The sequence below is a fragment of the Emydura macquarii genome, unplaced genomic scaffold, assembly GCF_026122565.2.
Source record: "Emydura macquarii macquarii isolate MOO-44397 ecotype Brisbane River unplaced genomic scaffold, CSIRO-AGI_Emac_v2 contig_2636, whole genome shotgun sequence".
Classification (NCBI taxonomy): Eukaryota; Metazoa; Chordata; order Testudines; family Chelidae; genus Emydura; species Emydura macquarii.
In genome coordinates, this window is record NW_027132773.1 from 11,716,021 (window position 1) to 11,735,870 (window position 19,850).

The window sequence follows — 19,850 nt, forward strand, 5'->3', positions numbered from 1 at the left end:
CAGTTGATCCAGAGAAATTGATCTGATGGTGGCGAATTTGCCGCCGTCAGTGAAGACATAGCCACAGAAAGGTTTACTGCAGCACATTTAGTTGTTTTTTTTTAAACTGTGGAATGCCTCCCATCCTTTCTTTTAGGTATTCCCATTGATTTAAATGGGCTTTAAGTCAGACACTCATACCGGCTTATAGGGCAGCTACCTCAGGATAAGTCTACTGACCACGGCTTCATTAATACCATGTAGATGGAATGAGGGAGTTCAATAAGGGGTTGTGACAGGTAGCAGTATGGCAGCCTTAGCTGCTGACATCTTTTGGTTTTGCGGTGTGCACGGGAGATAGTATCCCCTTCCCTCATACAATCTGCTGAAAATGCCCCCAAATGAATCTTATGGACTGTTCTTCCTCCCTTAATTGTCTTCTGTGGTCTGTCAGTAGGACAGGGTAATCTGGCCTCAATTACAGCAGCATTGCGGCAGTTTATGAGAAGCAACAAATGATATTTACCATAAGACCTATCTAGGTTCATTGTCCAAAGTGAAATGCAAAGAATAAACATCACAAATTAGATGTTATAAATTGTATCAGTCCAAGATAGTGTACATAACGCAGAACTGAATTTTTAAAAATATATGCTTTTTATTTTGATTTATTTTGTCAAGTGTTTTTCTAACAGTCTTTGTAATATTCAGTATAAGACACATGGTTACACATATTGGTTTAAAAGACTGGTTACGTTACTGTCTGTGTTATTACTGGTCAAATTATGGCTCTGATCTTGGAAGTTGATCTGTATGGGTGGACTCCTGCATAGAGCCCCATTGACTCCCCACCTGCTGTTCAGCCACACAGATCAGCTTGCAGAATTGGATCCCACATGACTGAATTATTGCAAGTGAATGAATATTACAGTCTTTGTTGTGTCTTGACAATTTCCTGTACAGGAAGGACCAGCCATCAGTTTTAATGCAGCTACCACTCTTCGTAATTTTTGTTTATGGCAACAAACACAGAACGTTCTGGATGATGCTCACCCTTCTCATCATGACACTGCTGTTCTTATCACGAGGTACCACCTCTGAAATAGTCACATTTATTGAACTAGGTCAGATGAGTAACAGTTTCTTGTTTCTGATATTATTTTTAACTTGCACTGAAATATTTCAAAGTTAATTAAAGTAAATGAAGAAATCAAGAGTGAAATAAAATTAAACGTTTTGTACTTCGAGGCTGCATCTACATTTGAGCTGAAGGTGTAGTTTCCAGCTCAGGTAGATGTGTTCATGCTAACTTTGACTGAGCTAGCATGCTAAAAATAAAAGTGTATGTGTGGAGGTGCAGGCGGTAGGGTTGTCTAGTTGCTTGAGTACGGTCTTGCCAGGGACCCTCGGTGCTTATGTGGATGGGTAGCCCATCCTGCTGCCTGCATCTCTGCGTCTATGCTTCTGTTTTTAGTGTACCTGCTCAATCAAAGCTAGTGTGCATACATCTATCTGAGCTGGAAACTACATCTTCAACCCAAGTGTAGGTGTGTCCTGGGACCACAGAGAAACAATGCATGAAAAATGACAGTGACAGTGTTGTGTTGGTAGCTGGCCAGCTGATCCAGTTCCCATTAAAGTCAGCAGGAGCAGGATCACCTTTGAAATTGTGATGTGGTGAAATGACAGTTCTACCCATTAAACCAATGCAGTTCAGTCAGTGCTAGGGTGCTGTACTAAAGCAATAACATTAATGGAATCCATTGCACTGACTTAATGATGGTTTACTTTTGAACAGTAGTGTACAAAATTAATAAATACTGTTTAGGGGGAAGCATTAGATTTAATTATATATTCCCTGTCTCCACTTCTCTTGGTCTTTCTAATGCTCAAGCGTAAAAGATATATGCTCCCTAATTGTTCTTTCTCTTTCAGTTGTTCTGATGTTTAAACCTTGTTTTATATCCACTGGAAAAAAAATACTAAAAAACTGCATTTAGATCTTGTTTTCAATTTTATTTTCTTATTTCTGCAGTGTTGTTGGTTCCTCTGCTTAGGGCAGTTTCAAATTTCCAAGACAGTGCTGCACAATTTTCAGCAGAATATCTATGCTTGCTCTGCATTGTGAACCCTACTGGGAAATAGCATAATTTGAGATCCACAGAAGGAATTTAGGCATTGTGACACTGAGTGTCATGACACCTAACTTCTAGGCCTTAAAAAACTAAAGGAACAATGCTGTGATTCATAGAACTGGAGTTAGCCCCTAGACTCCTGTAAAACAAATGGGGACAGATAGGCACCTTAGAATGTGATCCACAAAGCCAGCATGTTAAGTGGCGAACAACCTAAGCCAGCCAGTGGGAGATGCCAACAAGAGGGATGTGTGTTAAGCCCCACCCTGTCCTTCTTAGAGCATTCAGTGTCTAAGTCAGGGCTGCAGGAAGGTGCCTATCCATAATCCTCAAAACGGGGAATGATAGGTGCTCCTCTGCCTAAATTGCCTATGAGGCTGAGTCTAGTAGGTATACTCAGAGGCTCCCTAACTCCACACAAAACATCTGGGAGGAAATGTGGGTGACCTCTCAGAACTTCTAGCCCATTGGATAGAGCATTCACCCAGAATGTGGGAGACCAGCAGTACATTTCCCCCCTCTGCCTGTTGAGGAGAAGAGATTTGAACAGGAGTCTCTTACTTCTCAGGGGAGTGGCCTAATCATTAGGCCATAGAATATTCTGATGTGGATTTCCCTCAATCTGTCCTATTGAAGTTGTTCCACTTGAATTAAATAACTGAATCATTAAATGTTATTTGGGGCAAAGACAGAGTGAGAATGACTTTCTAGCCCATTGGTTAGGGCACTCACCGGAGATGTAGAAAACGGTATTCAAATCCCTTCCCATCAGGCTGGGTGGAAGGGAGGACTTGAACTGGTGGTCTCCCACATCTTAGATGAGTTCATTAACCACTGGGTTAAAGGCAGGTCCTCATTCTGTCCTCCCCTCTACCCCAGTTGTTTTCTGTGCAGTTAGGTGGCCTTTGAGCATGTCTGCTGGATTGGGCCCCACATGCAGATTTAGGCAAGGGACCACCTATCTTTCCCCAGGTCATGGATCGCTCTGGCACTTAGGCAGGAGGTAGGTGCCCAGAGACCTAGAGTGAGACTGCAGTGCGCAAGCTCAGAGGCAGGAATGTAGGCACCTAGGGAACTTTTACTACACAACTTAAGCACTGAGCAAGTTTAGACGCCTACGGGGCTAGGCAGCAGCCAAGTGGCAGGAGTTTCGTGGATTGCAGCGACACCTAAAAACAGAACCTTTGTAAATCTGGGACATAGTGGTTGGGCTTCTTGTTCAGTGCAAGTTTGAGAGATGGTGAGAGTGTGGGTTAAGCGTGTTGAGTTTAAATTAGCTTGTTCAGAATATAAAACTGTTGTATACATTTAAATATTAAAAATTATGCATCAAATCCACATCTGGTTTAAATCAGTGCAGCTCCATTGAAGTCCATACAGCTCCTTTAGTTTATGCCAGCTGAGGATCTGGGCCTATGTGTTTTTTGTGGTTTGGAATAAAATTTTGGATTCTCTTTTGGATATTACAATATTTTCAAATAAAATCTTTTTCTTCAAGGGAAGATATCTGCAGAGCTAGAGAGAAGTGTGATACTCTAGGTAAGCTATTTTGTTAAATCAGTATAATATTTTTAAGAGAATTGCATTACAGATATGAGGAAATTATATTGTAAATGTAAAATTTACAATGGGCATCTTAGAAAGTCAACTTTTATGGTATTGCATCCTTGGTAGTGTAACCTTGCCATGGTATATTTTCTGGGAATGATTTTCTGGATCAAGGTAAGTGCTTAATTTGTATGCCTCTGGCTATATTCCTTGGGCACCACTTTGAACATGTACTCCTTAATATCCTTTTATAGAGTCAGTATGTCTATATGAATATTTTACTGTTAGGCTTTTATATAAAAATTTATTTTTCTAGGTTTAGCGGAACTAGGTACAATGTGCGACCCATTGCGCAGTTGTTCTATAAGTGAAGAAAATGGATTAAGTGCTGCATTTACTATAGCACATGAACTTGGGCATGTGTAAGTATATGTTTTCCAATGGAATAAATGTTTTGATTTTTTTCTTTATATATGTCCCATTTCCCCAGGGTGTTCCCTCTTGGTCTGAGAGGAAGTAATCTGCTACAGCCCTTTACAAGACACAGTGTTCTCTCTGCCCCCTCGCATCTCCCAGTTGGCTCTGCTGGCCAACAGTTATGGATAATAGATTCAGAATTTAAGGTAGAAGGGACCATTAGATCATCTAATCTGACCTCCTTTATATTACCAGCCACTAAATTTCACCCAGTTACCCCTGTACTGAGCTCAGTAAGTTTGTGTTTGACTGAAGAATGTCTTCCAGAATAAAACTGTGACTCTGTCACTCTCCTTCCACTTGTTCACAGTGGGTATGGGGAGTATAGGCTGCAAAAGCCCATGTTCTTCCCTTCTGCCCACAGCTATGATCGGAATAGGTCTAATGCTGCCCTTCAGGGAGCTTGGGGAGGGTACCTCCTGCACCCAACCACCCACCTCCCAGGGTAGCCTTATTACACTATCCACAATCTAGCCCTTAATAAATACCCCAGTTTACGTAAATACAGGTTATTAATAACTTGGAAATATTCTTAAGTGTGTTCACCATTTTAGAACACCATAGGAAAACACAGCCAAATAGAAATACCTTATTCAAAATATGAAAGGAAAGAACAACACATGGTAAGTGGTACGCCTATCATTGAAGTAAATAGCATGTCATGCTCTGGGTCTGAGAGTCATGCCACAAATTAGGTGATCGTATATATTATAACTAGTAAAGAAAAAGCTTAGAAGCTGAAATTGGATTGAACAATCAGAATAACTCTCATTGCAGATAAAAATGAATTATGGAAAAAGAATGCGTAGTGGAATCCCACCCATCAACAGATTTGCACACACTTTTATGTTAAAACAAATAGAGCAATACAAGGTGTAAGTTTTGCTGTGTCTTTAATAAGACTGGGTTTTACTATAAATACAATTGGAGCCTTATTTGAGTATTCAAAGGTAGAATTTGATCATAATATGAAAATATACACCTTTTTTATAGATATTCATTTTCCCTAACAATTGGAAGAATTAATTCCATGGTCTGTAATATATTTTAGGATCATTTTGGATGAAAGATGTTACAGAATCTAAGGCATTTCTAGGGCATCTACCACCATGTTAGCAGACAGCCACAATTAGAAATAAATCCCATTATACACGAAAGGCATTTTAAAATTTAGGACTTGAACATTGACTGATATAATAAAGTAAACTTAAATTTTTGCTGAATTTGTTTTGGTGTTTGTCTTTTAGATTTAATGTACCCCATGATGATAGTTTTAAGTGTAAAGAAGCTGGAATAAAACATCAGTATCATGTAATGGCCCCAACTTTAAATTACCACACAAGTCCATGGACCTGGTCAAAATGCAGTCAAAAATATATCACTGAGTTTCTTGAGTAAGTATCAATATAATATAGTGTGGCGTTTTCAGTTTAGTCTCTTGAAACTATTTAAAAAGCGTTACTTAAATATAACTTGTATGCTATTTTAAAAGTATTCTGTTCATTTTTATTTGTCATGTGCTGTATTGCTATGGAGTTGCCTTTCAATTTCTGAACAGTTTAATATTTTAATATTAATTCTTAGAAAGGTAGTCCTCAATCCATCTGATGCAGGCGCTTAACTTTACTTCCTGTGAGTAGTGCCATGACTTCAATTGAACTACTCACAGTGTGTTAAGTTATAGACATGCTTCAGTCTTTTCAGGATCAGAGATCTGGCGACACCATCAAGCACATCAATATATTTAACATGGTGTATCTGGCTCACAATGGACACCCTCCTCTTTTTATGAAAAGCTTCTTTTCAAAATGAGAAATGCTGGTTATAATTAGATTTTTCCTAAATCATGACCCTTTGATCTTTTCCTTTGCTATAACAATTTTTTCATTTCTCATTTTCTCAAAAATGCACAAAAGAGAGTGTTGTTGATGAATTAATTGTAAGATAATCTTATGCAGAATCAAATAGGGGCATTTTTCATCCATGTCTGTAATTTTCATTTTAATATGCAGACTTGTACATCAGCATCTAACATATCAGTTATTGTAAACAAATAGTTTACATGCAAATAGTTGCATGAAACAGTTGAAAATAAATAGAAACCTCTATAATTTTATTTTATAAGATAAAAACTGCATACTGTTGTGCTGCATAATTATAATGGTGATTGTCCTAAAATCTTAACAGCTGTCTATCTCTTATGGTTTAGTTTGGAAGTTTTATGTTTGTTGTTGCACTGATATGGTGTTGTAGAGGGTCAGTTCTGAAGCTAAGTATATGTGCAAACCCACAGCTGACTTCGTTGGGAGTTATGCATATGTAAATACTATAAGATCTGATCCCAAAATCAATTAATTAGTGTTTTACATTTTGTAATGTAATCACAAAGTGAGCTTATCTCCAAATTGTATATGTTGTAAAAATTTTTAAAAAAACCAAACAGTTTATTTACATTTTGTTGTGAATTTTATAACAGTACTGGTTATGGGGAATGCCTTCTTGACAAACCAAATGGAAGGATATATGATCTTTCATCACAGCTGCCTGGATCAATATATGATGTCAACAAACAGTGTGAACTTATGTTTGGTCCTGGGTCACAAGTATGCCCCTATCTGGTAAGCCACACAACACAGAAACCCATCTTTAACATTTATTTAACAATTTTTGAAAAATATTGTTTATAATCTCTTCAAAATTGAAATGAAATCCCACAGATCCTTTATCTTTGGACACGTGTTTTTTCCTTGAGCATGTGGAAGACTTAAAAAATCAATAATGTAGAGGACAAGAAACAGCAGTGGAAAGCTTGACAGTTCAAAGTGCTAGGAGATTTTTATGTGGCAGTATAAGTGGAATAAGGTGGTTTGGATATGCGCATTTGTGCATGCAGTGGTTGTTGCAGGAAACCTGAATTTATACAGATGAATTCTAACTTCAGCATTTTTCTCTTACTGTCTTACAAATGTATTCAATAATTATTCATTTTTACATTTGATCCATAAAATAATCTAGCCTCTAGACAATTCTTAATTTAATTTTAAAAGTGTTCTTAATTGTGAGTTTGGTTTAAAAAAGTAGGCATAATTTTTTAATTAAATAAATAATTCATATATATGCTGAAATGAATGAGAAGGGGATCCTATGCTTTATTTTATAAAGTTTTTGGGATGTATTTCTCATGCTTGGTAGAGTTTCGGTGCTTAGAATAGCTTCCACGATAAGCATAACGTAGAGGTCAGCAGTTTCTTAATAGCGGAACAATGAACTGGAAACAAAACTATATGCAGCTTGATACAATAAAAAATGGAATTTTGGTTGTTGGATGTCTGTGCAAACTTTAAAATGTCATTATGGCTTCATTCAGTGCTAATAATTAAAGAGCGAACTCTGTCAGAAAGGCTCTGCTTTTGAGTTCCCCCTGCAGAAGAAGACTTCATTAGCATTGACACTGATTAGATATGGTAATTAACACAGGACCAGATTTGGGCAGACTTCAGTAGAATTGTTATTGGAGTAAGTTGCTATTAAGTGTGAGGCAGGGAATCAGAATCTGGCCCATAGTGAGTGTGGAATAATTTAATATGTCAAGATTTGTGTACCTAAAGGTAGTAATGTCCAACACCGATTGTCCCATGATTTTGATACATTCTTTTAGGTTGCTGAATCCAGTTGGAGAATTTAACTTTTATACTATGCAGTAATAATTAGGAAGGCAGACTTTCTATTATTACATATCTTTAGATGAGCGATTGGTTTGTATTTGAATTGTCAGTTTTACTGGCAGAATTAGGGTATTCGGTTTGCTTTCTATTGCCCTACCCCAAATCCTACTGAAATCAATGGAAGTCTTTCCGTGGACAGCATTGGGCTTTGGATCAGGTTCTATGTTCCACATACCAAAACAGAACTGTGAGGTGGAAAATATAGGAACTTTGAAACTCTCTTTTCCAGCATAGTATTGTATAAGATACTAATTTAAAAAAATGCTATAACATTTATTTAACTCTAATCTATAAAATTAAATACCTTATAACCAATGTTTTAGGCTTTCTCATTCACAAATGTGTAGTGTCAATAATTTGGTGAAAACCATTCAATATTTCTTTAACACTAAATGCCAAATATGCAATAACTCCATTAAAATCAATGATGATTTGCACCAGATGTTGAATTAAATTGAGGAGCAACAAATGTGGTTTAAAACCATCTTTGCCTGTTCATTCCCTTGGGGACAACTAAATCTAGTTTGTTGACAACTAAGGATTGAGCCTGCAATTTTGACAGAACTGCTACAGTACTGTATATTGCATCTGTGAAATCATACTGGGAAAAGTTTTCAAAAGGGCCTATGTGGTTTTCACTAGGACTTAGGCTCATTAAGGCACTTTTCAAATTTGTCCCATTGTCAATAAATTGGTACCATTTTGTGGAAATAATAGTTAATGGCTTTACTTGGTGATTATATTCAGACCTTATGATATGTAGTAAATAACCAGAACCTCTAATTTTGTATACACTACCAAGTTATAATGTGAAGTTAATGTGTTTTTTTGCTAATCCAGTCAATTCAAGCAAAATATTCCATATTACTTTGTCTTTCCTTATGCAGAATCTCTTCTCTTGTTTTATAAGGAGTATCATTGGTGACAAATATTTTTAATGATTGCTTTTAGAATTCTCCTTGCTAATATTACCAGATGCACGTGGTAAAAGAAATGTAATAAATATGTAGGCCACTGATCAACAAAATGTTTACAGGTATAGCAAAGGAAAGGAAATTTTGTTTTCTTTTCAGAAACAATGCAAACGCTTATGGTGCACGAGTGCTGAAGGAGTTCACAAGGGCTGTCGTACTCAGCATATGCCATTGGCTGATGGGACGGAATGTGGTCTTGGAATGGTAAGATTTAACCTTTCCTATTTCTCAATACTTACGCATAGTAAAATCATGGAAGTAGTTGACAAAAAAGACTAATGTCCACTGTGACTTTGTCCTGCAACTTTTGGAACCTGATTGTATGGGCTGCACCCACTTGATCTTACTGCAAAGTTAACCCATATAATGTTGTAACATAAATTTGGCAACCCATGTAATGTTGTAACATAAATTTTATCAGATTGCAATAACAGGCCTGTACATCCCAAGGTTTAGGGCTAGCACATTGGTAACAATAGAGTGTTGGCCTTATGGGGAAGCTGCCATCTCTCTATTCACTACTGGGGTCCCAAAATTTAGGGACCTTCGTGACCAGTTATTTCCTAGGCCATTAGCTCTCTACTGCTCCAAAGATGAATTTCCTAATGTATAGGCTCCTCTAGGCTGATGTGGTGGTGTTGTGACCCTGATGTGAAGTGTTCTGCCAAACTAATTCCTGGTCCTGCATCAGGAACTGCTGAGTGTTGACCTATGTATCTGTGCAGTCTCATTCATAGCAATCTGCTTGATATTAATATGTGCTAGCAGTTCCTAGTGGGGCCCTAGTTTTTTATCTTTGATGTGCTTTCATAGATTCATAGAGTTTAAGGCCAGACGGGACCATCAGATCATCTAGTCTGTATATCACAAGCCATTACATTTCATTTGTTCACCTAGAGTTCAATAACTTTGTATCTTTACAGATTTTCTCTGTTCTTTGTTGTGTTTTTGATACTACATACCTAATAGTGAATTTGATAATCTAATTTTTGTTGGATAACCAATTAGTAAGGAAGGCTGCATCTCCAAAAAATCAAGATTTTCTTTTATCTTGCAAAATTAGAAAAGAAGTTACTGCCAGTGGGACTAAGGTCTGATTGAGCCTTATTCATGTATTCAGTATTTAACCTATCTTTCTGAATTAGTCATTAAACATTAGGAGAGTTCATCACATTTATATTAAAGCTCATGTGTAATCATTATTTTTAAGTTACTCCAGTGAATATGTACTGACATCAGAGCACTTTTGCTATGTAACTTTACAAAACCCCTTTGTTATTACTGTAGTGAAACTAAACAATTTTCTCTAGTAATTGAGAAGATAATCACAGTATTTAGAGCATTACCTCTGAAAAAAGCAAAAACATGTACAATGATTAATCTGATAAAATGTCATATGTCGCTATTTAAAGGCCTGCTTCTGTGCCCACCAAGCTAGTGAGAAATTTTCTGTGGACTTCAATGGGGATAGAAGATGGCCACTAGTTATTAGCCCTAAACAGTAAGACATGCTTAGAGTAATTGAGATGCCATTGTATCTGAGCCATAACATTGGATAAATCTGTATTTTGTTTTTTCTGATATGAGTTATGTTGTAACGTTTCTGCCTCTGTAGATAAAAATATAAGTGTCATAACTGGTTGTTGCAATCATCCTGTTTTGGTTTCCTGAAAATTCCAACAAGGTTTAAAGCTAATAATACAAAAGATACTAAAGTGAGTGTATAATCTGCTTTTACTGAAGTCCTGAATTGCTGAAAGCAACCTTTTCTCTCCATGTCAATCATTTAGATTGCAAGGTCTTTGAAGCAGAAGCTTTTTTCATTTTTATGTTTGCTATTTACAGAGCTGAGGACATTAATGTTGCTCAAATAATAATATTAATAAGTAAATTCAGTCGTTACTGGAGGCATTTCCTATAATAGTAGTAGGTGAAATGCATCATGGTTTGATTCAACATCTCAACAGAGAATAAAGAAAACCTTTATCTCAGGCTTTGAACTTCTCCTTGTCTTTAATCACTTCATAAAATCTAAACACTGGTTCACATTCACTCTAAACTTCCTGCATAGTCCACAATTCCCTCTAGTTCATCAGTGCACTTTCTTCACCCAACAGCTGTAAGCATATACAGAAAAGAATTATTTTAGCAGGAACAAAATATATTTGTTGGATTTTCTGCCAGAATCTCTGAAAATCTCTCCCCCCACAACCTCTTTCTCCTTCTACATTCTGAATGCTCATGTCTGGCAATGGCCCAGTTGTAGCAGCTCTACTGTCTCCGAGACTCACTTGTCAGTATATTGATATTCACATTGTGTACCATCCCTTCCAGGTGGTTTTTGTGTTTGCCTTCTGGGCTTCATAAAGATCAATGGGAGGAGGAGGCTTCTGCCAGTTCTAATCCCGCCCGCACACAGGCCCACAATGAAGCAGAGAAGGTTACATGTTTTAGAATCGCTGGCCTGCTTATGCTCCGGAGAGACCTTACTACAGAAAAACAATAAATAAAACACGGCTTACCAGTGAGAATATTTGCTAGTTTGCAGGAATGTTTGCTATGGTGAATATATGAAATTGACAGTTCAGAGGAACAAACATTGCATTACTTGAAAACACTTCTAGCGGCTGGTTTGAGAAAAATAGTTAAATCCAAACATATGCATTTCTCAGGATTGCTTTTATAAGTTACTGAGAAAAAAATATCATGTAGTACAATAATGGAAAATATTATATGGCTGGTGCTTCATCCCCCCTCCATCAGTAATCAAAGTAAGTTACCATGATAACATTATGTGAATTTAGAGCCAGGGCACATGCTCACTCTGAAGTAGCTTGCTCACTGGTAAAGCTGAGCAAATAACTGATTTTTTTGGATCACTGGCAGTTCTTAAAAAATTGGGGAAAAATCATTTCAGACAGAACCAAATCCAAAAATTGCACACACGAAAAAATTGATCTGAAACAGATTCTTGTGGGCAGTGGTCTCCCTTACAACTTTTTAGCTCCATGGGATGTGAGACCCATGTTCAGTTCTCCCTTCTATATGATGTGGTAAGGGGATTTCAACTTGGGTCTCCCACATTGCAGGAGAGTGCCTTAGCCAAAGGGCTATGGAATGTTCTGGGACAGGTTTTTCTCAAGGTCTCCTGTTGGAGCTGTTTTGCTGTGTCATTAGAGCAGGCACTTGAACTTGTGTCTCCCCATCCTAGGTGAATACGCTCACCAGCAGGCATTAGTCATTTACTTTTTCTCTGTCCCACTGACTATTCATTGTCATTATGAATGACTGAGAGTTGCCACTGTGAATGTAATTTCACTATAATTGCCATATTACTCTGAGGATGTTTCAAGGGATATAGATGTTGTTTAAATAATTCCTTAGTGTGTTTAACTGGATAGGCATAATGGAACTGTTTCAAGATCCATCCTGCAGTTCTTCTGTGTATTGACAAGTCCTTCGAAGTTGCACTGGTTTAGCTTAAATCTAAAACTGAATTAGTTAAACTGGTGAAAGACCCGATGTGAACACTCATAAATCAGGTTTAAACTGATATAAATAATTTAGCTTGCACCGACACAAACTAACCCAACATAAGTCAAGATTATACTGTCCAAAGAGTGTTCACATGCAAAATTGTATTGGTTTAAACTTCCACCTTTATTTAACCTGGAGTGAGTTTTTGTGTGGACCAAGCCCTAAAACAGGTTGCACTTTGACCCAGCTTCAAAGCAATGCCAAATTAACTTTACAGGAATTTAAATGTAGGTGCCTGCATTTACTTTTATTTATTTAAATTTTGTACAGTAAAAAAATTATCAAATAATATCTATCAAAAAGTAACATTGTTATGCAGACATTAAAGTTGTGAAAAGTCTAGGCAAGGTTTAATTTCATTTTACATATGGTCAGTAATTTTCTATTGAAAAGTTTTTTCGGTGTAAAATGTGCTTTCCTCAAAATCAAAACTTTCTGTGGGAAATTTCAGTTTCGCTAATTTTTATTTCAATTTTCTATTGGGAAAATCTAAACAAAATATTTTATTATTGTCTTGAATCAAAACATTTTGGCTTGGTTTGTTAAAACAAATCAATATTCAGTAGAACCTCAGAGTTACAAACTGACCAGTCAACCACACACCTCATTTGGAACCAGAAGTACACAATCAGGCAGCAGCAGAGACAGACCAAAGAAAAAAAAAAAAAAAAAAAAAGCAAATACACTACAATTCTGTGTTAAAAGTAAAGTACTAAAAGAAAAGGGAAAGCAGCATTTTTTTCTGCCTACTAAAGTTTCAAAGCTGTATTAAGTCAATGTTCAGTTGTAAACTTTTGAAAGAACAACCATAACGTTTTCTTTAGAGTTACAGATATTTCAGAGTTATGAACAACCTTCATTCCCGACGAGTTTGTAACTCAAAAATTCTACTGTAGTCTGAGATGTAGTCTGATCATGGAGACTGCCCAGGGATGAGAATGGAGGCCTGAGGTACCCAAATCACACCTTCAGTGAAGTATTGTGGCAGCTCAGGTGTGTGCATTTTAATGTCCAACCAAGCCTAAGCAAAACATTTTTAGTCAGAAATGTCAACATGTTGTGCTTAGATAAATAATGTCAAAATAAAAATTTCAACCCAAAATATTTTGTAATTCTTCATTCTGCAATAATTTAGATATTTCTACTTTTTGTTCCAGTCTGGGATGAAAATAAATTTTGAAATACTGGAATTTCCTGTGGGACATAAATTCCATTTTTGAAGAGGTCTACTCAATTTTTAATTAGTTTGGATATTCCTAAGTATTGTAATGCTTTGGGGAAAATGAGTGATATAGCATGCCAAGAGGCAAAATGTGGTGATTTCAGTCTGCCTGTTTCTGGGCTTATTATTTTTGGTTTTTTGAGCCCCAGTCCTACATATTGGTGCACATATGTGGAGTGCTACGCTTACAGAAAGCACTAATGGAGTTAGCACCATGGAATTTTATAGATAATCCCCCCTTCCCCTTTCTCCCCCCCCCCCCCCCCCAAAAAAAAAAAAGTATTGTATATATGTTTTAGAAAATTGTATTTGCTATTGATTAAAGTTACTGCAACATTACAATATTGTTATTTGGTTGGTGCCTTGTGTTCTTCCAGAACTTTGACTTCAGCTATACACAAACCTCTGAAAACTCAGGAATGAAGAGTTAGGATATATGCCAGCTCTGCAATGGAACCATAATTCTGCCTTCTGGAGCTGGGAATAGCCACTGGAATGATTCAGTAAAGGTGGTGCCATAATATGTAGACATGAGGAAGGACTAAGAGAATGTACTGTTTATGTTGTGTTTTGTTCCACAGATTTGAATTCCAACATTCACTCCAACTGTCTTTGCTGTGTTAGGTTTAGCTGCACTGAATGCTAGAGGGATTAGTGGGAACAGATTGGCATAGTTGTTACTGTGATATAATGTGAAGCGGATGTATACTGCAAAGGATCAAATATACCTCATTTCTGTAGGCTGTGCCAGTAGCAGTGCACAGTAATCTTTTTATGGCAGTTTGGTGGTATACAAGACAGTGGACTCTGGGGCTTAGTGTCTCAGAAGAAATTCTCAGAATAAGGGTCAAGGGAAGGTAATAGGTAGCAAGTCTGTGGTGGTTTGTATGGAGTAGGCTCATTGTTTAAGTGTAGACCAGTTACAGGTAGCTCCTGTTTCCTATTCCTGACCTGAACCTTAGTTTTGCCTTAGCAAAGAGAAGATGTGAGACACTGTCATACAGTGCTTGTGTGCTCTGTAGCATCTGTAAGGATAAATGCTAGTGTGTGTATGTTAGCCATGTGTTGCATCCTGACTCAGAGAGCAGAGTTAAGATTACATTGGTGGCATGGCGTTCTCTTAGTTCTTCATTTCCTAGTCTTCAGAGATTTGAGTGTAGCTGAACTTAATGTTTTTGAAGAGCAAGAGGCACCACCAATCCCTATGTCACAAATCCAGTTGAGTGCCCCTGTTGGCCACTCACCAAACTGTTGTGAGGAGATCCAACTTCTGACTCGTGGGTGTTTTAACCCTATGGAGCCTTAAGGAAGTCCTGGTAGTGCAGCTGTCTTGGGGCCTCTAGGCACATTCTCAAGGGGGTGCAGACCCTGTGTCCTAGCATCCCCATCCTGAGAGCAGTGACCATGTGACCCACTGCCAAGCCCCTAGTACAAGTACTGATCACTCAGGTTCCCCCCCATTGCTTAAACACATCCTATCTCAGAACTCCAGCTTTGTGGGTGTTCTGGGTCCACAACTTAATTCTTCAAGGGCATGTGATAGGTGTAACACAGAACACACAGTTTGCTCAGGATTCTAACATTGTTCTTTAGTGAATCACATGAAAGATACACAGACCTATATAAATATAATAAACCTCCATGCAGTTTCCTGCCTCAGTTTACCCAACATTCAGAGCATTCTTTGGGCTGGGGTCAAAGTCATTTGGGACATCCAGGATTCCTCTGATGTAGCGCATAGCTTGTGTTCTGAAACATGGATCCTTCTCTCCCCAGTAGCCTTCTCTTTGACCTTGGCTAGTCCAGCCACTTTCTCACTCCTATTCAAAAGCTTCCTGTTTCACTCTGTCCCTCTCCACCCAGACACACCAAGCTACTCTGGTTTTCAAAAGACTAGCATCAACACCTTGACTTCTTTGTCCCGTGTTTGGGAATTTTCCATTCTCCAATTGCTAGCTCCCTGCAGAGAGGTTGTGAAACCGGTTCTCCTGGGCTTGGGCTTAATCCATTGTTTAGTCAAAATACAGTCATGAAGGTTAACATCTCTCCATTGTCTCTGGTCTGGTGTGTATGTGCTCCAGGATTATAAACTACCGCACACTTCTCGTGGTATATATGTAATAATGTAAATCAACGCACATGATTTTTTTTGAAAGATAAGGGAAAAATTTTAAATGATTCAAGAAAGCCCAAAGAAACATCTGGAATGAGTCTGGTGCATCAATTTTCTACTGTGACTTCATCTTGTTGCTTCTGTAGGAATGCAGCAGAACAATAGCTGATACAACTTCATTGAAGAAATGATTAAAATCCCAGATGTGAACAAGTGCTTACATATTATAGGGAGAAATAATCCTGATGTAGACATAAGATTTTTATGTTCAACTCCATAGTTTCCAGAAATTTCCCTTGAAGTTATTGCAGCCTTGTTTTTTTTATTTTTGAATTTGGCTAAGGCTATGCTGTCAGATATTCATAACAGTTGTACAGTAAAAATCTCATACCTAAATAAAGTACTAATTTTTTGTGAAATAGGAGCTAGAATTTTTAGTCCACTGTATTCATATTTGATTTCCTGTCATCCTATTGGTAAATTATGGACATTGAGTTTTGTTTCTTCATATTCACATTTGAGATTCATATTCACATTTGGGTTAAAAAAGGTGATATGGGCCCAAAGGACATCAGATATAAAATGAATATTTATATCCCTTAAAAGGTACCACAGCAAGAAAGTGATATGCACAGCACAGATATCTGTGGAAATAAATATGTTGTAATGTCCTGCCACACCTAGAAACAGAAGTCACTAACGAATGAGTTCTGATGAAGATGACAACCTTTTTAGAAGGGCCATGCATTGAAAAGTGTCGGGAGTATGAGTAGCTGGGATAGAACAGCCTATGGCACTCCAGTATCTTTTGTTGTTTCATTTGTTACAGATTACGTCAATACCAAGGTGACCTGTGAGGATGATGCAGAGGGAAGGAATATTAAGAGCCAGTTTTTTCAATAGTTATCATAATGTCCTTCTGGGCCATCAACATAGTCCAACAGTTCAATAGTAGTATCCCTTAGGGTACTGAAAACTTATTAGGTCCATCATTTTGTGAGATTGGACTAAGTAGGTCCTTACATCCTTTTAAGTTAATGTTAAGCTAAGTTTTAACCCTAATATGAAGGAGGTGATGGCCTGATGGTACAATTGCTGCACTCTCTGTATCCAGTTCTAAACTAAGATAAAATTCAGCATGCGATCTTCTGTTTGTGGGCCAAAACGTAGTAGTAGTAGTAGACCTCCCATGCTCTGGATGCCAGAGGATTCTATGCTCAAAAAATAACATCAGTGTGGACATTGAGGTCATCCAGGGCAAAAAATTCAGTCAATTCCAACCAGATAAGAGATCAGTCAGCATTCAGTTGATTAGGGAATTAGTTCTTATTTCTAAAGCAAAATGATTATTATACCCCTATACAGTATATGATGTATTGAGTATTGGCTGACTAATAAAAAGGGTAATTTTCAAGACCCTTTTTGTGCTGTATAAATGGATAATAAACCCATACCATAAATCTGTGCTGGATATGATGTATTCAGCTTTATTGAGAAAGGCTAGGCCCATTGTTTCTATCCATTCTGCAATAGTTATTTTAATTGCTAGAACCCAGAGCCAGGCTGGAACCTGACCACTCTGACTTGGGAATTTATATATAGTATTTACATTAGTTGTATTCTCTGTTGTCCATAGAGCAGTAAGTGGGAGTCGTAGTATAGGCATAATGCTATCCCCATATGTAGAGAACAAATGTGGGTTGGGATTTTAAAGGAATTAGTCCCCCAGTTCCCATAGTTAGTCAATAGGAGTAGGGCATCTAGCTCCCTCAGGTACTTTTATTAAAAAAAAGTCATCCATGCACTAAATCCTGATGTTCTATTCAGTTTTTAATGATTGCTTTTTCAGGAAAATTCCTGGTGAGTTCAGTAAGGCTACTCACATGCAGGATTGGGATGTTAGATTGTACACTCTTAAAAGTAGTAGTACTGTCTCTCACGTATCTGGAAAGTTCCATGCTCATTCATTCATGGTATTGTATTACAATAATTAATTAGTTTTGGTTATAGGATAATGAGTCTAATAACTGCAGTGGCCTTAGAGAACAAAATTACTGTATATTCTGTTATCTTAACCCCCAGCAGGTAATATGAGAATTGCACTTTATGCTATGGCCAAATTGGGCCAGTTCCCTTTGCAGTATTTTGCCAGTCACTCTCATCTGTAAGTCTTCAGGCACATGCACAAATCAGATCTAGAGTGACATCAAAATGATATTAGAGACTTTGAATACCTTTCCCAGACCTGAGGAAGAGCTATGTGTAACTTGAAAGCTTCTCTTTCTCTAATATCCTGGGACCGACACAGCTACAAGAACATAAATCAAAATGAAATTAACTTGTTCTGATTGTTACTTAATATTTCCTTTAGCTTCGTTCACTTTCATAGCATACTTAAAACACTTTGAATTTCTTGGCTGCTTGGTAACATGGTAGAATTTTTTGATTTGCTTTTCATCATGAATTTTCAAGACAAATAGGAGGGAATTTATAAGCTGAAAACTGCTGAGGATCTAAATTTAAAGTTTGCGTGTAAAAATATCCACAAGCATTTGGAGTCAGAATTTCAAAAGCTCTTGGGTCCCGTTTTGGCACCTAAATGAAGTGGCCACATTTTCAAAAGTGCTCAGCAATTTCTGTTGTTCTCAATGAGCTGTTGGTTGCAGAACTCTTGAAATTTTGACACTTCATTTACATTCCTAAAATGAAAGCTAAACCATTTGGAAAATCTGACTTTACCTGTTGGTACAGAATCCTTAATTTTATGTGTTTTTAAATGAGATTTTCTCTTCCTTCTCTGATACAGTAACCTTGCAATAATAAACTTGTTGGTTGATTTGCATTAATCTTGTTTCACATTAATTTTTTTTATCATTTTTCTATTATTTCCATTTTTGTTTTCAGATTCTAAGCACACATAGCTAACTTTAAAATTTTATTGTTTGTAAACTGAACAGCACTGCTACCATGGGATTTGTGTAAGCAAAGAAATGGAAACACATCCTGTAGATGGAGAATGGGGACGTTGGGGACCTCATAGTTCGTGTTCAAGAACCTGTGGAGGTGGAATCAAAAGCACAACCAGACTGTGTAATCGGCCTGAGTATGTTGTTTGTTTGTTTGTTTGTTTATGTCAGTATGTACTGAAATTGTTGTATCCCAGCAATGTAGTTCAAGGCACTAGCAAAATAAATAACCATTTCAATAATTTCTAAAGCTAGAGGTCATTCTACAATCTCTGATATTCAGAAGATTTCTGAGTTAATTTTACAATTTCTCTCAGATATTTAAAATTGCTTGTAGAGAGAACCTTTTCTTCTAACTTTTATTTAGAATTTAGAGTAAACATTGAAATGGTTTCATTGAAGTAGGAATTACAAAATAACATATTTTCCTCTAACCTTTTAATTAATCACTTACCTGCCTTTCATCTATGACAGGGGTCAGCAACCTATGGCACATGTGCCAAAAGTGGCACGCAAGATGATTTTGAGTGTCACGCGTCGGGGACGGGGAGAGGGGAGGAGCGGGGAAAGGGGTGGAGCTGGGAAGAGAAAGTGGCTGCCGCGCAGCACTGCTTGGGGCTGGGAGCAGCTCCTGGCCATGGCCAGTGGTGTACCAAGGAGGGGGAACAATGCCCCCGGGTGCCGGCCAGTGGGGGGGCTCTGGCCAGGCCCTCGGAGAAGGAGCCACCCCCCACTGACATTCCTGACAGCCGCGTTGACCCCGCCCCTCAGCCTCCCGTCCTCTCGGCCCCTGCTCCGCCCCCATCAGAGGGGCATGGTTGGCACGGCCGCCAGGAATGTCAATGGGCAGCAGCTCCTCAGAGGATGGCCTGACCGGCGCCCTTCCCCCCCCCCCCATCCAGTGCCCTACTGGGCCCCCCCCCATTCCGGCACCCGAGGCATGGCCCCCTTGGTACGCCACTGATGCTGCACCTGCCACCCCTGCAGCGGGGGGGGGGAGGCAGGAGAGGGAGAGCAGGAAACGGTCCTGCAAACATTCCCCACAGCTGCCACTGCTGGGGCATGGAGGCTGAAATACAAATAGTGGCACCTGGGCCCTGGACACCTGTACGCCACTGGCCAAGGCACTGGGCCCATGGCACGTGGGAGAGGGGCAGGGGGAAAACTTGGCACA

The 19,850-nt window shown here is 38.3% G+C and overlaps 1 protein-coding gene across 3 annotated transcripts in view; it reads left to right on the forward strand.

Moving 5' to 3' along the window:
• Positions 1-19,850, forward strand: part of ADAMTS20 (ADAM metallopeptidase with thrombospondin type 1 motif 20) — a 156,039-nt gene that overhangs the window by 48,542 nt on the left and 87,647 nt on the right. For all 3 annotated transcript variants that reach the window (XM_067564179.1, XM_067564180.1, XM_067564181.1), the window contains exons 6-12: positions 943-1,067; positions 3,613-3,653; positions 3,979-4,084; positions 5,387-5,533; positions 6,616-6,757; positions 8,938-9,042; positions 18,668-18,813. In XM_067564179.1, the coding sequence (XP_067420280.1) occupies positions 943-1,067; positions 3,613-3,653; positions 3,979-4,084; positions 5,387-5,533; positions 6,616-6,757; positions 8,938-9,042; positions 18,668-18,813 (812 nt within the window). The remainder of the gene's footprint in view (positions 1-942; positions 1,068-3,612; positions 3,654-3,978; positions 4,085-5,386; positions 5,534-6,615; positions 6,758-8,937; positions 9,043-18,667; positions 18,814-19,850) is intronic.